A 25769-nucleotide genomic window follows, 5' to 3' on the forward strand; every position below is an offset into this window, starting at 1 on the left:
TTGGCCTAAGGCATATGTCAACTGCAAAAGAGTCACAAAATCTGTCAATTTATAAAGGAGACTTTATTTCTTTTACAGGGTTGCAACCTGCAGGCTGGGATTTAAGACAGGCCACTTGGGAGAAAACAGAGATTTATGCTGATACTGGTTGGTGAAATATTCGGCAGGTTAAAAGAAGAGCTATGAATGTGTAACACACGTCCCACGATCACTTTGGGGTAGAGATTTAACAGTTAAATGTATTATACTGGGGCCTATACATAAAAGGTGAAATTCAGCATCCAAGTTCATGAACTGCTAATCCTCAGACCAGCTGAAACCAGTCTGTAGGTGACAGTTGTCCATCAAGAAAATGGGATTTGGGGTCCAGGATAGCTGTCATTTTGGAATCCTAAAACCAGGAGTAGGGTGCAGGGTAGTCAGGTGAAGTAAGTAGGGAGTCTTCTGGCCCTTTGTTTTTCTCAAACTGGCTTTTGATAAAGTCTGGTAATCCTTAGATCTGAATTCTTCTTCTTTTTTTTTTTTTTCAAGAGGCTTAGGACAAACTGAAATGCAGATGCTCAAAATCCAAACCTGGGGAGAACTTGAGAACTCCAAAATACTGCAGGATCTCATTTTAGTTTTGACTTTCATCCTGTCTTCAGTATGGCACTAGTTCTCCCAAGACTTTTAACACTGTCTTCTTCCCTTTAAAGGGGAGGAGGAAGAAAAAAAAGGGTTGGGAAAACTCAATGAGTGGATGAATTTTTTTTTCAATGAGAGTGGGTAATTTGAGTCTTGTAGGAGCTGTAAAAAGCTAACATCCCATTAACCATGAAGAAGTTCAAACCCTCAATCTTCTGATCCAAAGTCAGATGCCTTATCCACTTGGCCACATGGTCCTTATCAGCTCCTTCTCTAGTGCAATACTTAAAAAGTATAGTGAGCTTTCTGCTCCATTCCACACTTAAGGTAAGGGCATCTTGTGGGTTTGGGTGCTTTTAGCCATTGGAAAAATGGCAGTTATTTGAGACCAGTCAGGATTTATGAACAGTTGAGATTATTTTGGTCTTGTGATATATGGTTGCTCCCTGGAGAAAGAGGTTTCCTCTCTGACTCCCAAGGCAGAAAAAGTGGAGTTTATGGGACCTAAAATATGGCAATATATTGCATATTTGCACTGAGGGATATTTTTTAATAAGCTCAGATTTCTTTTATATTCATGCTTATCCACATTCACCTTTTACAGACTCTAGGTACTTCTGGTATCTGCCCAGAATGTTGTCAAGGAAACTCACCTGGAAGACAGTTTTACCACAAGCCATCATCATTTACCACATTCATCATCCCGAATGATCTCTATAACAATTTTCCCTTTTCCACGCTGTTCTGGTACTTTCTCTGATTGTTATGATCTGGTATTAGAGCACCTTTCACAGCATGTACCAGTTTCGAGGAAAAGATGAAAATACCTTTCTTGAATTTCTCAGGAGTATACAAAGATCCAGGGTCATTACTATTTTTGAGGCTTTCATATAATAATAAGAATCACAAAATAGGAATATAAACATTTTAACTATTAATAACACATTTAATAGATGAATCAACATAAAAATGTGATCCAATAAAATCATATTTATGGAGAAGTATTTATAGAATTTACAATGTTATATAGAGTGCTTGGCCCCATAATGGGATATAGATTTGAAGTTGTATTTTACATGGCTTCTTTCAAGCCTGTTAGCATCTGTCACCTTATGTACCTCATTTGACAATAATGTCAGCAATCTACACATAAGGCATTTCCTTAATTTTCCTAAATCCTGGACACTGGAACAAAGGCCTGCCTGGCTAATTTGTGATAGAGCCTGGCTTTTTTAGGTTAGTAAATTAGCAGCTTCTGGAGGATAGAAATGAGGCCTTTTACAGGGTATTTCTTTCTCTATTTATAGAATAACATCTGGCAAATAGTAGGAGTTCAATAAAAATATCTTCTTATAGGATGCATGTTTCTTTTAGATTCTTCAATCACCTTTAATGTGGAGATTACTGAACGTGAAGTCTTCCATTCTGTACAAATGTGAAAATGGACTTGTTGCCTTCTCTTTCTTCCTGGAGGGATAAAGGACAGTTGAAGGCTATTCAATATTCAGATGACATGATTATGGCTAAACTGTCATGGGTAGTACTGGCAGAAGTAGTGAGAAGTGGTCGAACTCTAAATATATTTTGAAGAATGTGTTGATTAGATTGGGGTGTGATTAGAAATACACACAGAAAAATCATATACATCTCCAAGGTTTTATTATTATTATTATTTTTTCTGTAACAACAAAGTTTGCATTTACTGAGATGGGGATGACTTCAGGAGGAATATTCTGATGGTGCACTGTGTGTGCACGCGCGTGTGTATGAGAGATTTAAGATTTGTTTGAACATGTTAAATTTAAGTTGTGCATTAAACTTTCATCTGGAGATGGCCAGTAAGGAGTAGTAATACTTAAATTAATATATACAGTCCCAAACTTCCCCTTTCCCAATTTAGAAATGACTTGCTGAAAAATAAACCTATCAAGAACCAGAGCGCAAACATGAAAACTCAGGCGACCTTTTCCTAAGGAGAGAATTTGATCACATTCTTTGCTCACAATTGGTCAATAGTTTCCTATTGCTCTGTGAAAAATAAAATCTAAACCTGTTTGCACTGTATACTCACCCCTGCTCTTTCCCTATTTGTTCTGCCATAACACCAGATGCATTTTAAGACCTAAAATTTCAAGTACTGCCATGACATATTTGACCCTCACAGGCCCCCTAAGAGGCCCGACCACAAGTTTCCCTATCTTGCTCTAGATGTGTCCAAGAAAAGGAAAAACTTCCCATTTGACCAGTTCCTTTATTTTAGCCAGGCCTACTGCATCCCATTTGGTCCTCAGCCTGATAGGTTTTACCTCTCTGCCAGCCTCCAAAACTGTTAAAACAAGTCAACTAATTACATTATCTGGAGAGAACCAGGGGTCATCCCACCCTCTGATTTTACTACAAAGCCTGCTTCTTACAGGCTCTGGTTGTACTACTGGTTCATTCTGCTCCTGAGTGCAACCCTTCCACACGGCCTTGCGTGCTACATCCTTTTTCGAGCTGTAAATTTATGTGACTAACAAATCGCTACCAATCTCCTCTATCCAGTGTTGTGTGCCACATGTTCATTTTTCAGACTGTTTAGGAAGGAATTCCCCCTTCATCAACAGGTAAATAGGAGGTGATAAAAACACAGCCACTTTTGAAGTCCTTCTCTTCACACTTCACCTCATCACACACTCTTATCACACTGAGTTATTTGTTCTTCCTGCCTGGTTGCAGTGGCTCTCTTACCACTCTGAGAGGTCGAGCAGGCAGTGAGTGATCTCTTGAGCTCAGGAGTGAGAGACCCTATCTCTACCAAAAGTAGAAAAAAATTAGCCAGGCAAGATGGTGTGCATTATTTGAGAGGCTGAGGCAGGAGGAGGATCACCCAATTTCAGGATTTGGAAGTTATATTGAGCTATGATGATGCCACTGCACTCTAGGTGGGTTGACAGAGCGAGACTCTTGCCTCCTAAAATAAATAAAACAATGTATTTTGTATGATTAAAATATTAATAAATAAAATAAATTATTTTGGATAATTAAGGATTAATTAATTATCATTCCTAAATTCTTATCATTCCTAATTCTTATCATTCTTATCATTCCTAATTCTTAATTATCATTCCTCTTTGTATTTGTTTTATTTTCCTAATGGTCTTCTTGGCTTTCTGATAAGCTGTTACTCAAATTTTGGCTCAAAACCTGCAACCATTCCTGAATTAGACATTTACCAGGGCAAAGTTAATGCAGAAAATCTGTTTGAGTTTTCATTAACCCCTGTAGATAAATCTCACAGTGATAACCTTGTCAGCCGTAACGTTCACCTTCACCTGGGTAATAGAGAAAAAAAAAAAAAGCTTAAGCTAGCAGAGGATGGTTTCGATCCATCGACCTCTGGGTTATGGGCCCAGCACGCTTCCGCTGCGCCACTCTGCTCCTCGACGAAAAGTTCTTCCTACTAACACTGTTAGTGCTACTGAAACACTATATGCGTACACTATCAAAAATTTGAAATGCCTGTGGGAATTTGCCTGTTTATGGTAATACCTTGCCTATCACACAGGTTGCCCATTTTCTTTTGAACAAGGATGTTTGCTACCAGAATCAAAGAGAGAGTAGAGAAGTAAACATTAACACATTACTAAGTACCTGAGTGCAGACGCGAGGAACGGCTAAATATTTAAAGACGAATTACAGATTTTAGGAAGAGGAACAAGCCGGGAATGGAACACAGGCCTCCACACAACAGGCGACAATTCTAACCCCGAATCACTAACCAACCTTGTCTTTGCCTTCGGGAAGAAAACCCTTTCGTTCAGACTTCCCTCGGTTTGGTGAAAGAGATAATGCAGTCCTGTATATTTTTAACTGCTCGCAGGGTTTGGACATTCAGAGAGTTCAGAAGCGGGGTGGAAATGTAGAAGGCAATGCGAACGTGGGAACAAAATTGAACTCCGCATTCAACAGATGGCTGCAGCTCTGACAGTGTGGACAAAGGTTCCTGTACAATCGTTTTAAAACATCCCAAGCAGCGAATAAGCACTAAAAAAGTAAATTTCTTTAGTCCGACGTATTTAAAATCTCTCGAAAATTATATTTGGAGTCCCAGGATTTGCGCCTCCACGCAGAAGGTGCTCTTCCGGCCTAATCTCTGGTGACGTTACACTGGGCTGAACTGTGAGAGGCGGGGCCAGAGACGAAAGTTCCCGTATGAAGTTTTCAATTAGGTCCGACGTTCTTGCATATAAGGGGTATCGTTTGTGTGCTACGGCTATTTCTCAGGCGTTGGTCTTGGGTGTTTTCCAGCCATGTCCGGACGTGGTAAAGGTGGAAAGGGGCTAGGCAAAGGAGGTGCCAAGCGCCATCGCAAGGTTTTACGTGATAACATTCAGGGGATTACCAAGCCTGCTATTCGGCGTCTTGCTCGGCGCGGCGGGGTCAAGCGCATCTCTGGTCTTATTTACGAGGAGACTCGCGGAGTGCTGAAGGTTTTCCTGGAGAACGTGATCCGCGATGCTGTCACGTACACAGAGCATGCTAAACGAAAGACGGTAACTGCCATGGACGTGGTGTATGCTCTCAAGCGACAGGGGCGCACTCTTTATGGCTTTGGCGGCTGAAGGCTCCGCATTCACAACCGAACCTTATTTCTGAACCAAAGGCCCTTTTCAGGGCCGCCCACATCTTTCCGTGAAAGGGCTAACATCTTAAGTGTTTGGCTTTTATCTTGAAAATATCCAGTGTGTCCGTTGTAGGTTATGTCGGATTTTCTTTTAAGCTTATTTACAATCAAGGCATTAAAGTATTTTAAAGTTGGCGTTTTCTACTTTTATGGCAGCTGATGTCTTTTATTTTAATGGTGCTTTAGTTACATAAAGAGCGTGCGCTGTCCCGAGATAGCGTTACTGTGCTCAAAATGGCGGGGAGAGCGAGGAACAAAAGCCCGCGCTTTGGTTGTGGGGTGGAAGCAAAAGGCGATTTTTGGTGTGGATATTAACGTAACTTACGTTTGACTTAATTACGGAAACATTAAAGAATACTAATAGAAATTTAGTAGTAGCTAAACTTGTTAGCCACCAGTGATGATAGCGTTTTAAGTGTTCATGCAGGTACCTGGATGTTTCACCCCAAATGAAGTATGCACTGTTAGAAACTCCTCCACATACCTCATATCTAACTATAAAAACTAGAGCTTATACCCAGTCTACATTAAGAATATCCCATTTATGTCCTAAAGATCTTGTAGATACGGTCTGTTTAGTGAAAGATCTAATCATGATTTTGGTGTTGTCCCAAATCTGAATTGAAAAGAGTCTCTTTCCTCCCTTCCCACACATTTTTGGACACTGATTTTGCTGGGGTCCAGAACTGTAAAATATTCTTTGGATTGTTTTTTTTCTTAATGAGATGGTTTTAGTTTGTAGTCTATATGTCCTGTAAAGTAGACGTGATTTCGATAGACTGAAATCAGGTTAATGTGCTTGTCAGGAACAAATTTATGCAGAAGGTGCCAAAAAAAATAAGTATACACATTTTAAAAAGTACAATTAAAAAATAGTTTATACTTTTTTTTGGTCACTCACTGTACATGGTATGTACATGATCTTGTACCACATCAGAGGTACTCTATGTCTATCTAAAGATTATAGAAATTTCCTGGCTTACAGCAACTGTCCCGCTATAAAATCAGGTTTTCCTCCTTGTGACCAGCAAATAATCTGTAGGGTGATAACTTTGAATCTAGCAATATCAAGTAGAGTTATTTTGAATCTTACCTTTTGTAATGATGTGGACTTGTGCATAATTATGAAAGGAATCAAATGTTATTGGAGGTAAGGGATAGATTTGAGGAGAAAAACTAATAGGAGCATGTTAATTTAACACTAACAAAATTGACCACATGGTATGTGCCAGGCACTGTTCTATGTCCTAGGATAGCATTTTTCTTTCTTTTCTTTTTTTATGAGACACAGTCTCACTTTGTCACCCTCGGTAGAGTGTCGTAGAGTCATAGCTCACAGCAACCTCAAACTCTTGGCTCAAGCGATTCTCTTGCCTCAGCCTCCCAAGTAGCTTGGGGACTACAGGCGCCCTCCGCAGCCCCAGCCATTTTTTAGAGAGGAGGTCTCGCTCTGGCTCAGGCTAGTCTCCAACTCACAAACTCAGGCAATCCACTAGCCTCGGCCTCCCAGAGTGCTGGGATTATAGGCGTGAGCCACCGCGCCTGGCCGGAATTACAGCAATGAGCAAGTAAACGAGACAATATTTCTGAATTTGTGGAATTTATATTTATTGGGTGTGAGTGCACAAACAAAAACAAGTAAAGCATAGTGTGTCAGATGGTGCTGAGTACAATGATCCCTGAAGTTGGAAGAGACATAGCATGGCAGGAGGAGGTGACACTTTAAATGAAAACTTTTCTCATAAAGTGATGGTTGGAGAAACGTGAGGGAGTATTGCAGAAAGAAGACCCAAGTTGAAGGTAGTGAGGAGGAGGAAAAATCTTATCTGAAAGGCAAATGGAGGTGAGTAGTTCCTACATGGCCCTGTAGGGCAAAGTAACTACTTTGGCCTTTACTCTGAGTAAAGTGGGAGCCACTGTAGGGTTTTGAGCAAAGAATTGAAATGATCTGATTTCTATTTTTTTTAGAAACAGAATCTCACTTTATCGCCCTCGGTAGAGTGCTGAGGCATCACACAGCTCACAGCAACCTCCAGGTTCTGGGCTTAGGCAATTCTCTTGCCTCAGCCTCCCAAGTAACTGGGACTACAGGCGCCAGCCACAATGCCAGGCTATTTTTACTTGCAGTTCTATTTTTAAGTGACCCATCAGAATGCCTGAATGAGAAGACCAATGGGCCAGGATAGGAGCAGGAGGACCAGTTGGGAGGCTACTGTGATAATGCAGGTGAGAAATGACAGTGGCTGGGATCACTGTATTAGTGGTACAGACTGTGACAAGTGTTTGGATTCTATATATATTTGGAAGAAAGGTTAATAGTTCTTTTCTGAGCTTAGTGAATGTAGGGTATGAGAGAAAAAGAATTTGTGGATAATTTGAATGATTTCAGTGAAAGCAAGTGGAATGGAGGTGGCTGTTGCTAAAAGGGGGAAGAATATGGAAGGAACAAGTTTTGGAGAGAATTACAGACTTAAGTTTTGGACATCCAGGGGGAGACTGAGATGCCTGTTGCATATCTAAGAGAAAGATATGAAATAGGAAGCTGGATAGATATATGAGTCTGGAATTTAGGGAAGAAGTGTAGGCTGGAAACATAATTAAAAGTTCTTAGAATATAATTGCCATAAGAGTAAAAAAGCCACAAGGATGACATATCTCTTAGAAAAAGACTGAGTCCTAGGTCAGAGGAGTAAGGAGTGTTTGATTTATATTCATGACATGTAGATTCCTAACTTAATTTTCAAGTAATTCTCCAGTAATTTTCTTTATCTCCTATAATTCTCAGAGAAAACAATATTTTTCCTACTGTACCATGTGCAAAAATGCCATTAGTAAATGATAAAATTGGAATTTTTTTTTTTTTTTTTTGAGAGATTGTCTCACTTTGTTGCCTTCAGTAGAGTGCCTTAGCATCATAGCTCACAGCAACCTCAAATTCTTGGGCTCAAGCAATCCTCTAGCTTCATCCCCTGGAGTAGCTGGGACTACAGTTACCCACCACAATGCCCAGCTATTTTTTTTAGAGATGAGGTCTGGCTGTTGCTCAGGTTGGTCTTGAACTCCTGAGCTTAGGCAATCCATCCTCCTAGGCCTTCCAGAGTGCTAGGATTACAGGCATGCGATTACAGGCATTGCATTCGGCCTGAAACTGGAATTCTTTTTTTTTTTTTTTTTTCTGAAACTGGAATTCTTAATTCAAATAATCCATTAAAGTTAGAGCCATGGGGAAGTCACCTTGAGTACTCAGTGATAGATATTCACACCCTTTCTCCAAAATGTACTCAGTCTTCCCCCACATATTTTGCATGCAATTCCATGAACCTCCTGAAGCCTTTCTCAAGATCCCTCATATGTGAGGGTGCCTTTTCTTCTCCTTTAGCTGGGATGCTTCTGATGGCTCTGAGAAGATAGACCTGGAGAATGAAAATCTCTGATTCTGTTGAACTGATGTTTCCTTGTTGCTGTGGAGATGCTGTCTGTGGTAGATGACTTGCAAATTAAATCAGCTCACAATTCTTCTTGAACTTCAGACTCAGAGATCCTGCTACCTACTTGACATCTCTACTTGAAAGTCAAGTACCCACTTCCAACTTAAACAGGCCTCAGACAGAGTTTTTGACATTATATCTGCAAAAACAACTCTTACCATTTTGAAGTTGGTAAATAGCATTTTCAGTCTTTCAGTTGGATTCATTTTTGCTTTTCTTTTTCTATAGCTAATCCATCAGCAAGTCCTATCATTCTACTCTGAAAATACAAACAGAATGCAACTATTTCTCATTCTCATTGCTATCACTCTGCTCAAACCACTGCCATCTCTACCTTTCTTACTGTGGCACCCTCATCAGGTTTGGCTTTTGCTTTTACTTACCTTTCGTAGCAGCCAGATTCAAAAAGGGTAAATCAGATCAGGTCACTCCCATGCCTAAAAATCTTATGGCTTTCATCTTCACTCAAAGGAAAACTCAAATTCCTTTCAGTGGCCAATTAAGCCCCTCTCTCTGGCCCTTGTTTACTCTTTGGCCTCAAATCTTACTATTCTTCTTCTCCTAGCCACTTGAACTTGCTTGAAGTATGTATCGCCCGACTCTGTCTCTACAAAAAAAAAAAAATTCATATACACATTATAAAGGTTAATATTAATGTCTGACCCCAATGACCAACCAGATATGCCAAATATTATGAATAAATAACTGCATCTCTCTTTCTCCTGCTATTCCTCCCAGAGGTAACCATGGCCCTGAATTAAGTCCCTTTTTAGTTTCACAACTCCCTTGTTTTTCTGGCCCTTGTAGTCACATTGCCCTATTTTACTTAACTTTTCCATTTGAAAATTGGTCACTAGGGCAGTATTTTATAATATAAGCAAGAATATATGGTTTATTAGGTGGTTCATAAATCTTTCTTAGTCTATTTTTTCCTTTTATGCCAGGAAACTTTCCCTCACCTTATTTTTCAATTTCCTTATCAAGGAAGTGTATTTTAAAATCATTTTATGCATTTTTTGTATACCAAACCTAGAATAATCCCTAGAAATAAAAGAATTACTTTTAACACAAGACAGAGAGATCTGGAGAGAAAAGGGCTTTAGGGAGAACTTCCTATTTCTTAACCACACCATTGGCAACCAGAACACATAAGCTGATTTAATTAAGAGCCTTAACACAGTTGGGAGGAAGCAAGTTTGGTAATGTTTACAAATTTAGATGGACAGGGCCATTCCAGTGCTCCTCCTTATCCCGCAGAAGAGGCTGGCTATAGCTGTAGGATTCATTAGGACCCGATGAAAACAAACAATTGTTGAAAAGTAAAGGCAACTCGGAACCAAAGCAAAGAATCATTTGGGACAACATAAGCCAACTAACATTTGCTGTGCCAGCCACCTCCGGACTATGCGCTTACCCCTGCTGTGTAGTTCAAAGGATTCACAGGCGCTAGGAAGTGGCAGGGTGACCCAAGAAAAAAAGAAAATACATGTGTATCTATTCTAAAAACATGGTCCTCGGAACATCTGGTCCCATCACACATCTACTGGATCAGAATTAGCATCTTCCAAGATCTTTACGTACACTAAAATTTGAGAATTACGGAATCAGAATGGCAGAAAACTCTCTTGAACCCAGATCGGAACAAAGAGAGGATTCAAAGGTGAATCAATTCATCCAATCAGAATCTTCAGTAATTCTCCAATCAGCTACTTGACTCTCCAGCCAATGGTTTCCTTGCGCGGGGCTTTTGAAAATCAACAAGGCCAATCACAATGTTTCTGAGTGTATATATAGGCAGCCTTTGCTGCTTTTGTTGCTAAGTCTGTGTAGTCTTTATCTTAACATGGCGCGTACAAAACAGACCGCACGCAAATCCACTGGTGGTAAGGCGCCCCGTAAGCAGTTGGCTACTAAGGCCGCCCGCAAGAGTGCGCCAGCCACTGGCGGTGTGAAGAAGCCTCACCGCTATCGGCCGGGCACTGTGGCATTGCGCGAGATTCGTCGCTACCAGAAGTCCACTGAGCTGCTCATTCGTAAACTGCCATTTCAGCGTCTGGTGCGCGAGATCGCGCAGGATTTCAAAACAGATCTGCGCTTCCAGAGCTCAGCAGTAATGGCGCTGCAGGAGGCTTGCGAGGCTTACCTGGTGGGGCTGTTTGAGGACACCAACCTCTGCGCTATCCATGCCAAGAGAGTGACAATCATGCCAAAAGATATCCAACTGGCGCGCCGTATTCGTGGAGAGAGAGCATAAAAATACTTCGCTATGGCTTTACTCAACTCAAAAGGCTCTTTTAAGAGCCACCTACTTCCACCTGAAAAGAGCTGTAATTATAGTTTTAAAAAAATATGCGTATTTCGTGGTATATTTAGCTTTAGTTATGAAGCTGGTTAAAATAGATTCTTTGTCCAGAAATGTTTTGCATTTTTACCAGGAGTTAAGTGGTACTAAACCAGCCTGAGATACTGCTAAATTTCTTAGGTGTTTATAATTCCTAAATGAAGAGGAGCAAGATAAGGATCAAGATTGGCTTGTGGCTTTTATACCTATGCTGTGGTTCTCGTGTTGACCATTTGAAGACTTAGTGAAAATTGGTGTTTTTATGTTAAGTTTGCTGGATTTATTTCTTAGCAATCTCTTGGAAGCGTTAGTTAGGTTTAAAATACATTCCCTTTTCTTTTTAAAATCTCTCGAGCTGGGTTTGACAAATATGCAGGATTCTTGGATTTGGTAATGGGATTAACCACAGGGTAGTTTGGAAGGATCAGTACTTGCTAATTGTTTTGCGTTGAGTACAGAGTATATGTAAAAGGAGTTATTTGCCTACAAAGATTGGTTCAGGGCCAAAAGCATAGGTGTGCATTGGCAGTTCACCTTTTCTAAAATTCTGTTCTCAAAGTTTTGGGCCCTGGTTAAGAAATGTGGACAAAGGTAAACTTGCTTTCTTGTGTCTGAAACTTCAAGTTACTTGCTCATTTTTATTTACGGTTAAAAAAGCAGTCTTTGGCTTTAATGTGAAATGAATTTCTGTTTTGCTGGTAGCTGACTTTTTATCAAAAAAATTATACCACTCCAAGATTTCTAATGAGTTTATTTGTACTACAATCCAAAGCAAATAGATGGCTTCTATACTTGCTGTATTAAATTGTGGTCTGCCTACTGGTATAGCATGGGCAATACCTGGGGGCTTGATAGAATTGTAGATTCCCAGGTCCTACTTAGAGATAATGAGTCAGAATCTTCATTGTAGTAAATATTCCTCAGGTGGTCTCATGAACACTTAAATCAGTAGTCTAGGTTGCTTTGTTTACTGGTCTTTTGGGTTTCATCAATAAAAGCAGACTGTGAACTCTTAATGGGGTTGAGTTTTTGCAAACTTTATAGTTATTTATTTGATAGAATGAAATAGTCTATAAAGAAAGTGAACATAACAAGAAGCCCCTAAAATAATTTGATTTCATTATGGATCAGTGGTCTCAATGTGACATTACAGCCACACCGGTAAGTTTATTAAAAATCTTTGCAAAAAAAAAAAAAAATCTTTGCCTGGGGCTAATTTAGAGAACCTGTGCTGGGGGGCGGGGCAGGAAATGGTAATTATGTATTAAAAGTCAGGTGCTTCATCCTATGTACTCAATTTTGATATGAGGACAATTAATGACAATTATGGTTATGGGGGGGAACAGAAAGAGGGAAGGAGGGAGGGGGGTGGGGCCTTGTGTGTCACACTTTATGGGGGCAAGACATGATTGCAAGAGGGACTTTACCTAACAATTGCAATCAGTGTAACCTGGCTTATTGTACCCTCAATGAATCCCCAACAATAAAAAAAAAAAGGTCAGGTGCTTCCAACAAATACAAATACCTGCTGCATAAATTCCCATACTTGTAGTCCCTGTTTGACTCTAGGCTTAGCTTAGCACAGTTATCATATTTTTTTTTTTTTTTTTTTTTTTTTGCAGTTTCTGGCGAGGGCTGGGTTTGAACCCACTACCTCTGGCATATGGGGCCAGCGCCCTACCCCTTTGAGCCACAGGCGCCACCCCACAGTTGTTGTATTGAATCAGACTTTCCTTGTAATTTGCCTTCCGAGAGAATATAGTGGTTTCCAAGAGAGGACTTTCTGACTCGCTTTACAGACAATGCTTTATCTCACTGCAGTGAGTCAAATAACACCTGGCTTTTCTAACAGTTTCTGACTGCAAGGCTAATGTAAGTCTGTGCTGAGATACCAGGCCACTTTCCTGAAGTGGTTCTGAGTTTCTGGTTTTTAGGGATGTTATAAGGAGCATGTATCATCCTGGGCCTCCTGGCAGACAACCAAGATACCTTTCATCTGATTTCTTTTCTGAATGTTATTTGTCTTCCTTCCTTCTTTGCCAGTTTTTTGTTTCTGGTCCCTGTCTTAAACATTGTTATTGTTGTTACATTTTAAGCCTTTTTAATTTTGTGAAGGCAAAAAGTGGAAGACGAATGAACACAAGTATATGTGAAAATAAAAAAAAAAAAATACCTTTCTATCTTCATCGGGTCTTTCCTGTATAGATTAGCTCCAAGTCCTGTTTGGATATATAGCTGGTTCTTTTCCCTGACTTTCACTTATTTATTTAGAAATATTTTTAAAATACTGCTTTTATTTTAATTTTTATTATTATTTCTTTTTGTGGTTTTTGGCCGGGGCTGGGTTTGAACCCGCCACCTCTGGCATATAGGACCGGCACCCTACTCCTTGAGCCACAGGCGCCGCCCAATACTGCTTTTATTTTTATAAACTTTTTTATTGTCCGACATTTTAGAATATTTGGAAAAAGAGTAATTTAATAAAGACCATGTACTTCTTATCCAGCTTCCACATCAACACTGGCCAAACATGTCTTAGGAAGTATCTATACCACTTTATCCCATCTCTTTGATTTTTGTAAAGCAAATAACAATATTTTGCCTTTCAATATTTTAATACATAGCTGCCATTTTAAAAACCTACTTATGATACTATTGTTATCCTGTAACAAAGAATGTTTCTTTAATATTGAATTGTAAAATTTATTTACTCTGTGTATAAGTATATAGGTATATACTTTGAGACAGAGTCTTGCTTTGTTGTACAGTACAGCGGTACAATCTTAGCTCACTGCAACCTCTAACTCCCTACCTTAAATGATCTTCCTTCTTCAGCCTCCCAAGTGGCTAGAGCTATAGCCATGCATCACCATCTCTGCCAGGCTATATATATATATATATATATTTTTTTTTTTTTTTTTTTTTTTTTTTTTAAAGATGAGGGTCTTGCTATGTTGCCTAGGCTGGTCTCAAACTCCTGACCTCTTATAGATCCACTCTACCTAGCCTACTCCAAATATATTCGCTGTGAGTTTACTATGTGCCAAATAAGTAGTTTGTGCTTTGGGAATATACCAAGAGAACAAAACAGACAAAATTCTCTTGTGGAATTTACATTTGACTCTGGGAGAGACAGAAAATAAACTAGATAAGTAAATATCATGTTAGAGTGTGAGAGAAAAATAAAGCAAGAATAAGGAATATTATGGGCAGCTGAAATTTATAAGGCAACCAATGAAGATGTCACGAAGAAGATAATATTTCAGCAAAGAGCCAAAAGAGGTGAGAAAGCAATCCGTGTGCATGTCTTAAGGGAGAAGAGGTAGGAGACTGCTGCGGTATCAGAGTGGCTCAGTGGAATGAATAGAGGACAATAGGAAATGAAGGCAGAGAAACAAAAGAAACCCAGATAATGTAGGGGCTTGTAGGTATAAAGGAAGAATGACTCTTCCTTCAGCCCCACCCCTCACATGGGTTCTTAGCTGTGACACAAACTCATATAATAAAAGATTAACAAAAGAAACACAAGTTTACTAGCATGTATATTTCATATGCAAATGATATGAGTACTCAAAGAGGTGACTTTGATTTTCAGCTTAGGTAGTATCTTCAACAAAGAATAGTAAATTTTTGGAGAAGTGACAAGACAAAGGGAAAGGATTTTAAGATTCTAGAAGCAGGACTTTGACAAAAGCAAAAAATGGCAGATGACAGCTACTTAGTAAAACTTGCTATGCTGGTTCCTTGTGCATCTCCAAGCTGGTAAAGGTGAAAACTATCATCAGTGGTTAACTTTCGTTCTCCCTGATAGGAAGGGGTGCAGGATACCTTTCTGTCTTTGTAAATCTCTGTCTGCCTTTTAGGCAAATAGAGAAGAGAGAGCTTTCTTGTTATCTGCTGCTTTTTTTGTCTTCAGCTCAACAATCTTATTTGGGGATGATATATTCTAGATTTCAACATAGGCTACTGTAAGAAATTAGGCTTTCGCCCCGGAAAGATGGAAGGCTCTGAGAAAAGTTGGACACAGAAGTCTTTTTGTCTATCATTTCAGCAAAATTCTGCTTTATTTGGTCTAAACTAATAAAACTAAAATCTTTATGACTTTTTAAATCATTGCTGCATCTTTATTTTTCAGGGTTATGAAAACATTTTTCTTTTGAGCTATTTATAGTTTATAATTGGCTAAGTTATAGTTTTATGAGCAAGATCTGAAACATTTATTTTCCTCTTTACCGGATTTCTCTAGAATTGGAAACTATTGATGAATATATTTGATTTATGACAACATACTTATTTTCATAAATTCAATAAGAATCTGTTTTTTTATGTAACAGAACACAATTGGAGTCACTGGTTATTTTTCCAAGGTTTTGACTGCAATGGTGTGTTTTCAGATATTCCCAGACAACTTTGAGGAATTGAGATTGATTTTATAGAACTGATAAAAAGCCCCTTGGGAAAACTTGTTGGATAATTTGGCCTGTACAAGCTTCCTGATGTGTGGTAGGTAAAGAATTTTACTTTCTGACAGGCCCAGTACCTTCAAGTTATTTGGGGATCTCAAGAGAGAAATTCCCTCAAATCCTATAGCTATTTACAGACAGTCTGATGACAAAAGCTTGGTTAAGCTGAAAGGATGTGGAAAGATTTCAGAAAATGGATTTAAAAAAGAATCTAGCTAGGTACAGTAGCTCATGTCTGTAATCCCAGCACTTTGGGAAACTGAGGTGGGATGATTACTTGAAGTCAGGAGTTTGATATAAATCAGTCCTAATACGATTTATTCTTGATAAAACAAATTAGGGAGAAAAAAATTATGTTTCAGTTAAAAAAACTATAGTATACCTCAGTTCTATCCTTGTGAAATATTTTTGAGTGTTTATCATTCTCCTACAATTTGGACTGAATCCTGAATTTTTACTTGACAACAAATTTCCAAACTAATGTTTTCCAAATTGTCCTTCCATTTTTCTGACTTGTATTCAATAAAATTAATATTACTTCTTTCCTGCAGCCCTTCAAGTTGAAATTCATCTAGATACCCCAAATAACTGTCCTCTAGGAAGCTGGTTTAAGATTAACTTTATCCTCATTGAAAGGGACATACGTTGCTGATAAAATTAATTCATTGACTCAGATTATTTTAGATAACAAAAGAGTCTTAGATTACATTTTAGCTTAGTAGGGAAGAGTACTAAATGCTCTACTTACATAACTGTATCCACAGAGACAAAAACTTTTTAAAAAAATATTAGAAAACATATTTAAAACATATTAGAAAAGCCTCCTGGTTATAAGTCTCTTTGTCCCTGAGGACTGGTTTTCTTAGATTTCTGATGGAATACAGATCATGTTTTCTGAACTGCTCATATTAGGCATGCCAGTTTTGCTGATTTTACTTATAATTTATATTGTAGCCACATAAGTATTAAAGTATTATAATAAAACAGCAATGATTCTAACAATAGTTCAGAAGTATTGGTGCCAGGCAATGGCATATTCCATTGCTTTTGTCCAACTCATAATATGCAAATATCTTTTCCCATTCTGAAGGATATCTGTTTGCTTTGGTTGTTGTTTCCTTAGCTGCACAAATCTTTTCAGTTTAATTAAGTCCCATTTGTTTATTTTTGTTGTTGCAATTGCCACGGAAGTCTTCTTCATAAAATCTTTCCCCAAGTTGATATTTTCTTTTTTTTTTTTTGAGTCTCAAGCTGTTACCCTCTGTAGAGTGCTGTCGCGTCACAGCTCACAGCAACTTCAAACTGTTGGGCTTAAGCCATTCCTCAGCCTTCCAAGTAGCTGGGACTACAGGCGCCCGCCACAACACCCAGCTATTTTTTTTCTTTTTTTGTTGCAGTTGTCATTGTTTTAGCTGTCCTGGGCTGTGTTTGAACCCACCAGCCTCAGTGTATATGGACGGTGTCCTACCCACTGAGCTATGGGCACTGACCCAGGTTGATATTTTCAAGTTTTTCCCCACACTTTCTTTGAGGACTTTTGTTTCATGCCTCAGATTTAAATCTTTTATATACCTTGAATCAATTTTTGTAAGTGATGAGAGGTGCAGGTCCAGTTTCAGTCTTTTACATGTGGTTATTCAGTTCTCACAATACCATTTGTTAAATAGGGATTCTTTTTCTTACTGTATACTTTTGTTAGGTCTATCAAAGATGGCAAGTAGAGACTGGTTTCAACTCTTGGTTTTCTGTTCTGTTCCATATGTCTATGTCTCTATTTTTGTGCCCATACCATGCTGTTTTGATTCCTGTGGACTTGAGTTATGCTGTTTTTTTTTTTTTTTTTTTTTTTTTGGTTTTTGGCCGGGGCTAGGTTTGAACCTGCCACCTCTGGCATATGGGACCTGCGCCCTACTCCTTGAGCCACAGGCGTCGCCCGAGTTATGCTGTTTTACTATCTTTCCAACTGAAGCAATTCTTGCCAATGTTTACAATTTATTTGTTTTGTATTGGGACTCTAGTGTTCTCCTGAAAATATGAAAACTCACCAGTTAGCCTTTAAAGATATCATCCTTATTGTCTTATTTATAGTGTTTTCAGGCATGAGTTGTGGCAGGGACTGCCACATAATTGTTCCCTAAAATTAATTTTCATTTATTATTCAGTAAACTCCCCATTTGTACCTAGGTATATCTATTCACTATTTTTGATCAATTTTGTGTTAGCAGAGGTGACATTATACCATCTTCATGGTTTTGTAGGAGGGGGAAGATTTTTCCTGTATTTTCTGATGGTTCAATAATTGAGTCTCTGAAATAAACTGACAGCAGGCAGATTAAAAGGAGAAAAGCTATAGAAATTTATGTTCATGGGGGCATTGCAGGAAAAAAAAGTGAATTCCTTAAAACCCAGTGAGCTTTGAAGCTTACATATTCTTTTTTTTTTTTTTGTGGTTTTTTGGCCGGGGCTGGGTTTGAACCTGCCACCTCCAGCATATGGGACCGGCGCCCTACTCCTTGAGCCACAGGCACCACCCTACATAATTCTTTTTTGTAGAGAAAAGAGGAGAGGCATGTAGGCAACTTAGGAGAGAATGAGTTTTTGGAGTGATGAATGGGCCCTTAGAAGAATTGGTGATAGCCTGAGACATTCTGTCTGGGTGGCCCTAACTTCCAGTTTCTTCTGTGATATGGATGTAATCTTTCCTAATCATATTACTGGGAAGGAGATTCAGGACAATTAAGATCCTTTTGAAGGGTCTGTCTATACACAGATAAAGGAAGTTCAGAGAAAGCTCTTCCTTGCATTGTTGGGGCTCAGAAAATGTTACATGAAAATGAAGGCCTCAGAAGCAGTGTCAGAAGGAAAAGTTTTTCTTTAAACCTTCCTTTCTTTATCTGGCCTCTCATTCTCCCCTGAGGCTAGCTGTAGAAATTAGAATGTCTTTTTCCCAAGGGCAATGGAAACCAAAGCCCCTTTTTTCCAAAGCCAGTCATAAAACTTAACCGTATTACTCTAACTTACCCTCTATCTTTTTATGTAAAAACTAGCCATAAAAAAAGTATATGACCTACCTGTTTGATTGTAGGTCATATGACCCTCATTTCAGAGAGTTCTGCCCCACACCCAGAAGGAAGGAATGCCTGCTTACACAAGCCAAGAAGAAGAATTAATATTCTTTTTTTTTTTTTTTTTTTTTGTAGAGACAGAGTCTCACTTTATGGCCCTCGGTAGAGTGCCGTGGCCTCACACAGCTCACAGCAACGTCCAACTCCTGGGCTTAAGCGATTCTCTTGCCTCAGCCTCCCGAGTAGCTGAATTAATATTCTTGTAATGTATCTTCTAATAGGTCTTTGCTGGATTTTCCCATTCAGTCTATTTTGGTTTTTTTTTTTTTTTTTTTTTTGTAGAGACAGAGTCTCACTGTACCGCCCTCGGTAGAGTGCCGTGGCGTCACACGGCTCACAGCAACCTCTAACTCTTGGGCTTACGCGATTCTCTTGCCTCAGCCTCCCGAGCAGCTGGGACTACAGGCGCCCGCCACAACGCCCGGCTATTTTTTGGTTGCAGTTTGGCCGGGGCTGGGCTTGAACCCGCCACCCTCGGCATATGGGGCCGGCGCCCTACTCACTGAGCCACAGGCGCCGCCCTATTTTGGGGTTTTTATTCTGAAGCATCCTCTGTCACATAAAACTAATCAAATAAATTTGTATGCCTTGTCTCCTGTTAGTTTGCTGAAATGTTACCAGAGAAGGTCAAGCACTGTCACTGTCAGCCAATATGCAAAAATGGGGATAGGTTCACCAAACTTTGTCAGAAGACTGGGATTCTGGAGAACACTGAGAGTAGCCTTTACAAGACGGTTCTGTTCTTCCATTTTCAAAATTACAATTTTATGGTTTGGAGTAGGGCGTCAACAACATGCGCAGGAGCTGGAAGGTTCAAACCCAGCCCGGACCTGCCAAATGACAACTACAACCAAAAAATAGCCAGGCATTGTGGCGGGCACCTGTAGTCCCAGCTACTTGGGAGGCTGAGGCCAGAGAGTCACTTAAGCCCAAGAGTTTGAGGTTGCTGTCAGCTGTGATGCCACATCACCTACTGAGGGTGACATAGTGAGACTCTGTCTCAAAATTAAAATAAAATATTATAGTTTTATACATTTGAGTTCAAAGTGATGACCATGCTAACCCTTATCTTAAACAATAATCTGCTGAATTCATGTAAACAATTATCACTATAACTCAGCATCCAAAATAACATTTCAATTCAAAAGTTAAACTCCCAAATCAATCCACATAAACTACTCAAGATAGGTATCTTTAGGGTGGAGGCTAAATTTACAAAACAGTAAGAATGGGGTGTGTGTGTGTGTGTGAAGGTCAGGCAAGGACAAAAAGAGACTAGACCAGCTGTCTCATGTCTCATGTCTGCCCTTGCCTGACAGACTTCATCTTTTTTTTTTTTTTTTTGTAGAGACAGAGTGTCACTTTATGCCCTTCGGGTAGAGTGCCATGGCATCACACAGCTCACAGCATCCTGGGCTTAAGCGATTCTCTTGCCTCAGCCTCCCGAGTAGCTGGGACGACAGGAGCCCGCCACCATGCCCAGCTATTTTTTGGTTGCAGTTCAGGCGGGGCCGGGTTTGAACCCGCCACCCTCGGTATGTGGGGCCGGCGCCTTACCGACTGAGCCACAGGCGCCGCCCCGACAGACTTCATCTTATTCTTACTACATGTGCTTTCATTTTCATCACTGATTTTCAGCAAATCTTCAGAGGGTAAAGGGGACGTTTTTCCCTTGCGCCCTACACATTTTTGCTGTTCCTCAAATGCCTTCAGTTTGAAGTCCAAAGCAGCACATTTGGGGATGGCATTTTCTGAACTCCTTAAGTTTCTAAAAATAGTGGTGCTGTTCCTTTCCTTGCCTTTTTCTTCTTCCTTCAGGATGAAATGCAAACATGATAGCTGGAGCTGGAACAGACATCTGAAGACTACAAGGTGGAAGAAGCATATTAATAATGATAGGATTACTATATCACGTGGAAAACTGCCTTAATGCAATGGTACCCTCCAAATACATTACCAAGGATGCCATTCCAGATGTCATGGACAGCAAGGCTCACAGACCAGTTTATGTTTCCTAAGTTTCATGGCTTATGTTTTTTTTATTGAATCAATTTTAAACATATATTAAGAAATAGGGCGGCGCCTGTGGCTCAGTGAGTAGGGCGCCGGCCCCATATACCGAGGGTGGTGGGTTCAAACCCAGCCCCAGCCAAACTGCAACAAAAAAATAGCCTTGCGTTGTGGTGGGCGCCTGTAGTCCCAGCTACTCGGGAGGCTGAGGCAAGAGAATCATGTAAGCCCAAGAGCTGGAGGTTGCTATGAGCCGTGTGACGCCATGGCACTCTACTGAGGGTGGTAAAGTGAGATTCTGTCTCTACCAAAAAAAAAAAAGGGGAAAGAAATTTGGCATTTTCACATTTCAGCTAGGTTGCAAATGAGACAGTAACATTACCTGATGCATGTAACCTTTGGTGATGCATGGCATATGTGAGAGCTCCCTTCCCACATATTTTTTCCACTGAGAGGGTGGTTTTGAGGACCGTAAGTTGTTCTGCTCAGCAGGTGGAAATTACGTGGAGCAACATATGCTTTCCCTATTAAGATACTGGGACAAGTATATAGCCACTCACATTGCTCACCAATAGCATACTGAGCAGCCATGCCCTTTTTATGTATGTTGTCTGCAAAGGGGACATGGGCCAAGATTGGTGTTAACAATGGGTGATTAATTTAAACCCTATAAATATAGGTTATGTTATAAATATAAATATGGGTTGGTGTCTCATAAATATTTGGCACTTCTTGATTCCTTGTGTTAACTCCGCAGCACACAGAAGGCCTTCTGACTTTCTCTACGTATATAATGTCTCACATGCTACTATACTAAATGCAGCTTTTGAATTTTGTCTATACCTCACAAACTTCTTGCTTACTTAATACTTTTTATAAGTTTCTTCTTATGAATTACCTATGTAGCACTTGTGAATTTCATATTTGTTGTGTTAGTCCTCCATAACAGAATTTAAATGCGGAGTGTTTTTGAGAATATTTCAAATAATAGAACACACATTATACATACAAGAAGATGAATTTTTTTTTTTTTTCGTAGAGATAGAGTCTCACTTTTATGGCCCTCAGTAGAGTGCCATGGCATCACACAGCTCACAGCAACCTCCAACTCCTGGGCTTAAGCGATTCTCTTGCCTCAGCCTCCCAAGTAGCTGGGACTACAGGCACCCACCACAACACCCAGCTATTTTTTGGTTGCAGTTCAGCTGGGGCTGGGTTTGAACCTGCCACCCTCGGTATATGGGGCCGGCGCCTTACTGATTGAGCCACAGGCGCCACCCAGGAGATGAATTTTCTAAGGATATCACATACGGGAGCTACCATCCCAGGCCTAAAGTATATTAGCTTTGTATGAAAGAGAAGTAAGCTTTTATTTTTATGAAGTAGTGTCTATTTTAAGTTGTCACTTCTAGGGGTATCAAATACTAGCTCATACAGGTGTACATTAAAAAAAACACTTTAATTAAAAGAATTTTGAACATGAATAAGGGAAGTAAGCTTTTATTTTTATGAAGTAGTGTCTATTTTAAGTTGTCAATTCCAGGGGTATCAAATACTAGCTCATACAGGTGTACATTAAAAAAACACTTTAATTAAAAGAATTTTGAACATGAATAAGGGATACAACTCCCTACAGTTATAATATCACTTTCTACATTTCATTAAGGATGTATGTACATTTTAGTAAGGTATTGAATAAGACTTCTCGGAAATCTTTGTGAAGCACTGATGATATGGACAGATGAAAGTATGTGTATGGTCCTTATTTTTAACTGTATTTCCATCAATATATAGACTTGAATTCCGTGCTGTCTCCCTTTTTCTCTCTCTTCTCTTTTATACCTTCCTTACAACCCCAGCTGCTGCTCTAAAAAGGGAAGAATCAGTCTGGTTTTAAAGTTTCAGTTATTGGTTCCTTTTCTCTTGTCATTTGTTTTGCTTCACCCTACCTCAATTGCCTTCAGGTAAACTTGAAAACTTTTAAGATTATGTTAAAGTTTAGCAATTTAAGCTTAGCCTCCTCAAAGGCCAGTTTATAGAAAAAGAAAAAGCCACCTTCAGACTGATGCCTCCCCCTTGTGTCCATTTGTGATAATATTGTTTAAATATGCAGCTTTCATTTCTGACAAGAACAGGGTAGTTTCTTTCCTTCTTACTGCTCTTCTCAGGACTTTTCTACTACATATAACTTAAGACTCAATAAAGTAATGAATAAACTCAATAGCACGAGTCCATCCACCAATAATTTATTTCAGTTATAGCTCAGATGTTTTTAAGACATACTCTAGTAGACTGGCTGGTCTACTAAAGGTAATGTTTTCAGCTAAGGGTTAAAGTATGGCTGAAGAGTTCTACTATTTTTTAAAGCGAATTTTTAATAAAATTCATAGCAACCTTCAGTGTTTATCTAGATTAGATTGTCCACTAATCTCTTCTGGCCTGCATTTACCCAAACTATCTGTTCAATAAAACAGCCAGAGCGCCAGAATTACCTGGAGAAGTGGGTAATTAGCTTTTCTGTAGGACGCAGCAGGTTTCAGAAACTGGAAGTGGTTCTGAAAAGAGCCTCTGGATTTGGTATGTCCCTAAAAACACGTTGACTTAAGAGCTCGTGTAGTTGGTGACAGCCTTGGTGCCCTCTGACACAATCAAATCTCTGAGCGGCAGCAGGCACACTGGCGGTGTGGATCTCCCTGGCGTTGATGGTCAAGCCCTTGCTGTAATGCGCCGGCGAGACGCCTCACCCGCCATGCCCTCGAAGATGGCTTTGACAAGCGGGTTCATGACGCCCAAGGCCCTGGACGAGATACCGGATGTCTGGGTGGACCTGCTTCGGCATCTTGTACACGTACACGAAGTAGCTCTACTTGGAGCTACGCTTGCGCTTTTTGCCTTAGTAACCGCCTTCTTGGAGCCCTTCTCAGCGGCAGGAGCGTACTTTGCCAGCTAAGGCATGATACAACGCTTTGCCAACAAAAAAAGACCCCCAAACAAACGTTTAACAGCAGAACTGGCCTAGATTTGTAGGTCTCCTTTGCAAAAGCTTTATGCAAATGAGGTGAATTCAAATCTACTTTCTGATTGGCTATTTATGCGGAACCTACCCAAACTCTTATGTGCCATTACGAAAAAAAAAAAAGGTAGTTTAAAAAAATAGTTAAGAAAGTTAATGTCCTTCCTCCAGTAATACCTACTTGAGTCGTGCCTCCCTACGTTCGGACTTAAACCTTGTCAAAATACATTTCAGTCTCTAGTTTTATATCAAGTCGCAGTTTCCTGTTTTACAATTATCTGTGAAGAATTCTAGACAGAAGAAACAAATTAGCTAAAGATCTAAGTGTTTCCAGAGTTTTTGGCATTATTGTAAAATCTGGTCAAAGTCGGAAGTATTCTTAATTTATCTAAAGATTTAATCTTTCAGGAATCAAAGGATGGACATATTTCAACTACAGTAAATTTTAATGTACCCTAGAAACAGTGTATGGGAATGATGTCAGTGTTGGAAGATTCAGAATTATGAAATAAGGTGCTTATATTGCTGAACTAAAACATTTTTTCAAAGTAAAAAATTTTAATAATTACAAAGGGCGAAACTGGGCTAGACCAAGGATGTTCAAATGCCTACTTTTTGAAATCGATCGGGCACTGCGGAATGTTCATTTCTTTCTCCTGCCAAACTCAGTCCAAACAAACGGATTAAAATAAAGTGAGTTAAGGTACATAATACATGTAGATACGTATAAAAAGCAGAAAATTGGAAAGGAAAAAACGAGCACATTTCAGCAGGTTAAGGTTTTGTAAACTGAAAGCTGGTAGCCAATCACTGGACTATTAAGTGACTTAATTCAGGGCGCGGAATTTGAAAATTTGGACCAATCAGAAGAACTTTGCCTTTATAAATAGGAGCGAGACTGGCAGTTGGGCATTAGGGGCCTTTTTTTTTTTTGGAAGTGTTTATCATGGCTCGTACAAAGCAGACTGCTCGTAAGTCCACTGGCGGTAAAGCGCCGCGTAAACAGCTCGCCACTAAGGCAGCCCGTAAAAGTGCTCCGGCCACCGGTGGCGTGAAGAAGCCTCACCGCTACCGGCCAGGCACCGTGGCGCTGCGTGAAATTCGCCGCTACCAGAAGTCAACCGAGCTGCTTATTCGCAAGCTGCCTTTCCAGCGTCTGGTGCGTGAGATAGCGCAGGACTTCAAAACCGACCTGCGCTTCCAGAGCTCCGCTGTGATGGCCTTGCAGGAGGCGTGCGAAGCTTACCTAGTGGGGCTTTTCGAGGATACTAATCTGTGTGCTATTCACGCCAAGCGTGTCACTATTATGCCCAAGGACATCCAGCTCGCGCGTCGCATTCGTGGGGAGCGGGCATAGTCTTACCGAGTGCATTATATTTAAATCCAAAGGCTCTTTTTAGAGCCACCTACAGTTTCAACTTAAAGTGTTGTATCACTTAGGAAGATGTAAAATGCGCCCTAGAAATAGGCGAGACCAGTACTTTGCTACCAAACCCCGTTGGCTTTTTTTTTTCCCAGGGCGTGTGTGTCGAATCTAGGCGTTGAATGGCCGATAGCCCAGATTTAAAAGTTGGGGAAAATTAAGCATGAATGTAAAACTGGTGCAATCATGAGAGGTTCTTTATGGAGGAGATGGAAGTAGGACAGCCAGCTCCCTGACACTTGTAAGCATTGCATAATCCCCTTTGCTGTCTCCTTTACCAGAGATTTGTCAAAGCCTTTCGGGGAATGCTGGCAAATGTCAGGGGGCCACCAATGTGAGGAAGACAAGGGTCAGTCAAGTATTTTAATCCCTTGAGACAGTGAGGTGGGACTCAATTCTAAATTGAGAAACTTAGAATCTTATCCTGTGGGAAACATGTTAATGAGGTGTGACACAGTGAAATTTGTATTCTAATTACAATAATTTGGTAACGGTATTTAATTTATAGTGACCACCTTGGGTTCAATTAAGATCAAGTCAGGAAACAGCCTATTTACATTGGACAACAGAAAGATTTCTTAAATAATTTGCAAGTGCAAGGCAAAAACCTCAAGAA

At 39.9% G+C, this 25769-nt stretch overlaps 2 protein-coding genes and 1 non-coding gene across 3 annotated transcripts in view; 2 read left to right on the plus strand and 1 right to left on the minus strand.

The window, feature by feature from the left end:
* Positions 1–3972: 3972 nt before the first annotated feature.
* TRNAM-CAU (transfer RNA methionine (anticodon CAU)) lies at positions 3973–4044 on the minus strand. The gene has a single exon. It is a non-coding gene; the product is annotated as a tRNA-Met (tRNA).
* Positions 4045–4898: 854 nt separating this feature from the next.
* Positions 4899–25769, plus strand: part of LOC128594725 (uncharacterized) — a 76117-nt gene continuing 55246 nt past the window's right edge. The window contains exons 1-4 of the mRNA XM_053603625.1: positions 4899–5223; positions 5846–5859; positions 10640–11009; positions 24669–25009. Coding sequence (XP_053459600.1) covers positions 4917–5223; positions 5846–5859; positions 10640–11009; positions 24669–25009 — 1032 coding nt within the window. The 5' untranslated portion in view covers positions 4899–4916. The remainder of the gene's footprint in view (positions 5224–5845; positions 5860–10639; positions 11010–24668; positions 25010–25769) is intronic.
* LOC128593469 (histone H3.1) lies at positions 10616–11032 on the plus strand. Its single transcript, XM_053601491.1, has one exon. The coding sequence runs from the start codon at positions 10622–10624 to the stop codon at positions 11030–11032; it is 411 nt and encodes a 136-aa protein (XP_053457466.1). The 5' UTR covers positions 10616–10621.

The sequence above is a fragment of the Nycticebus coucang genome, chromosome 9 (genome assembly GCF_027406575.1).
Source record: "Nycticebus coucang isolate mNycCou1 chromosome 9, mNycCou1.pri, whole genome shotgun sequence".
In the NCBI taxonomy this organism is placed as follows: Eukaryota; Metazoa; Chordata; class Mammalia; order Primates; family Lorisidae; genus Nycticebus; species Nycticebus coucang.

Coding starts and splice junctions, on each gene's coding strand:
- LOC128593469 (XM_053601491.1), top strand. CDS start 10,622: ATGGCGCGTACAAAACAGACCGCACGCAAATCCACTGGTGGTAAGGCG.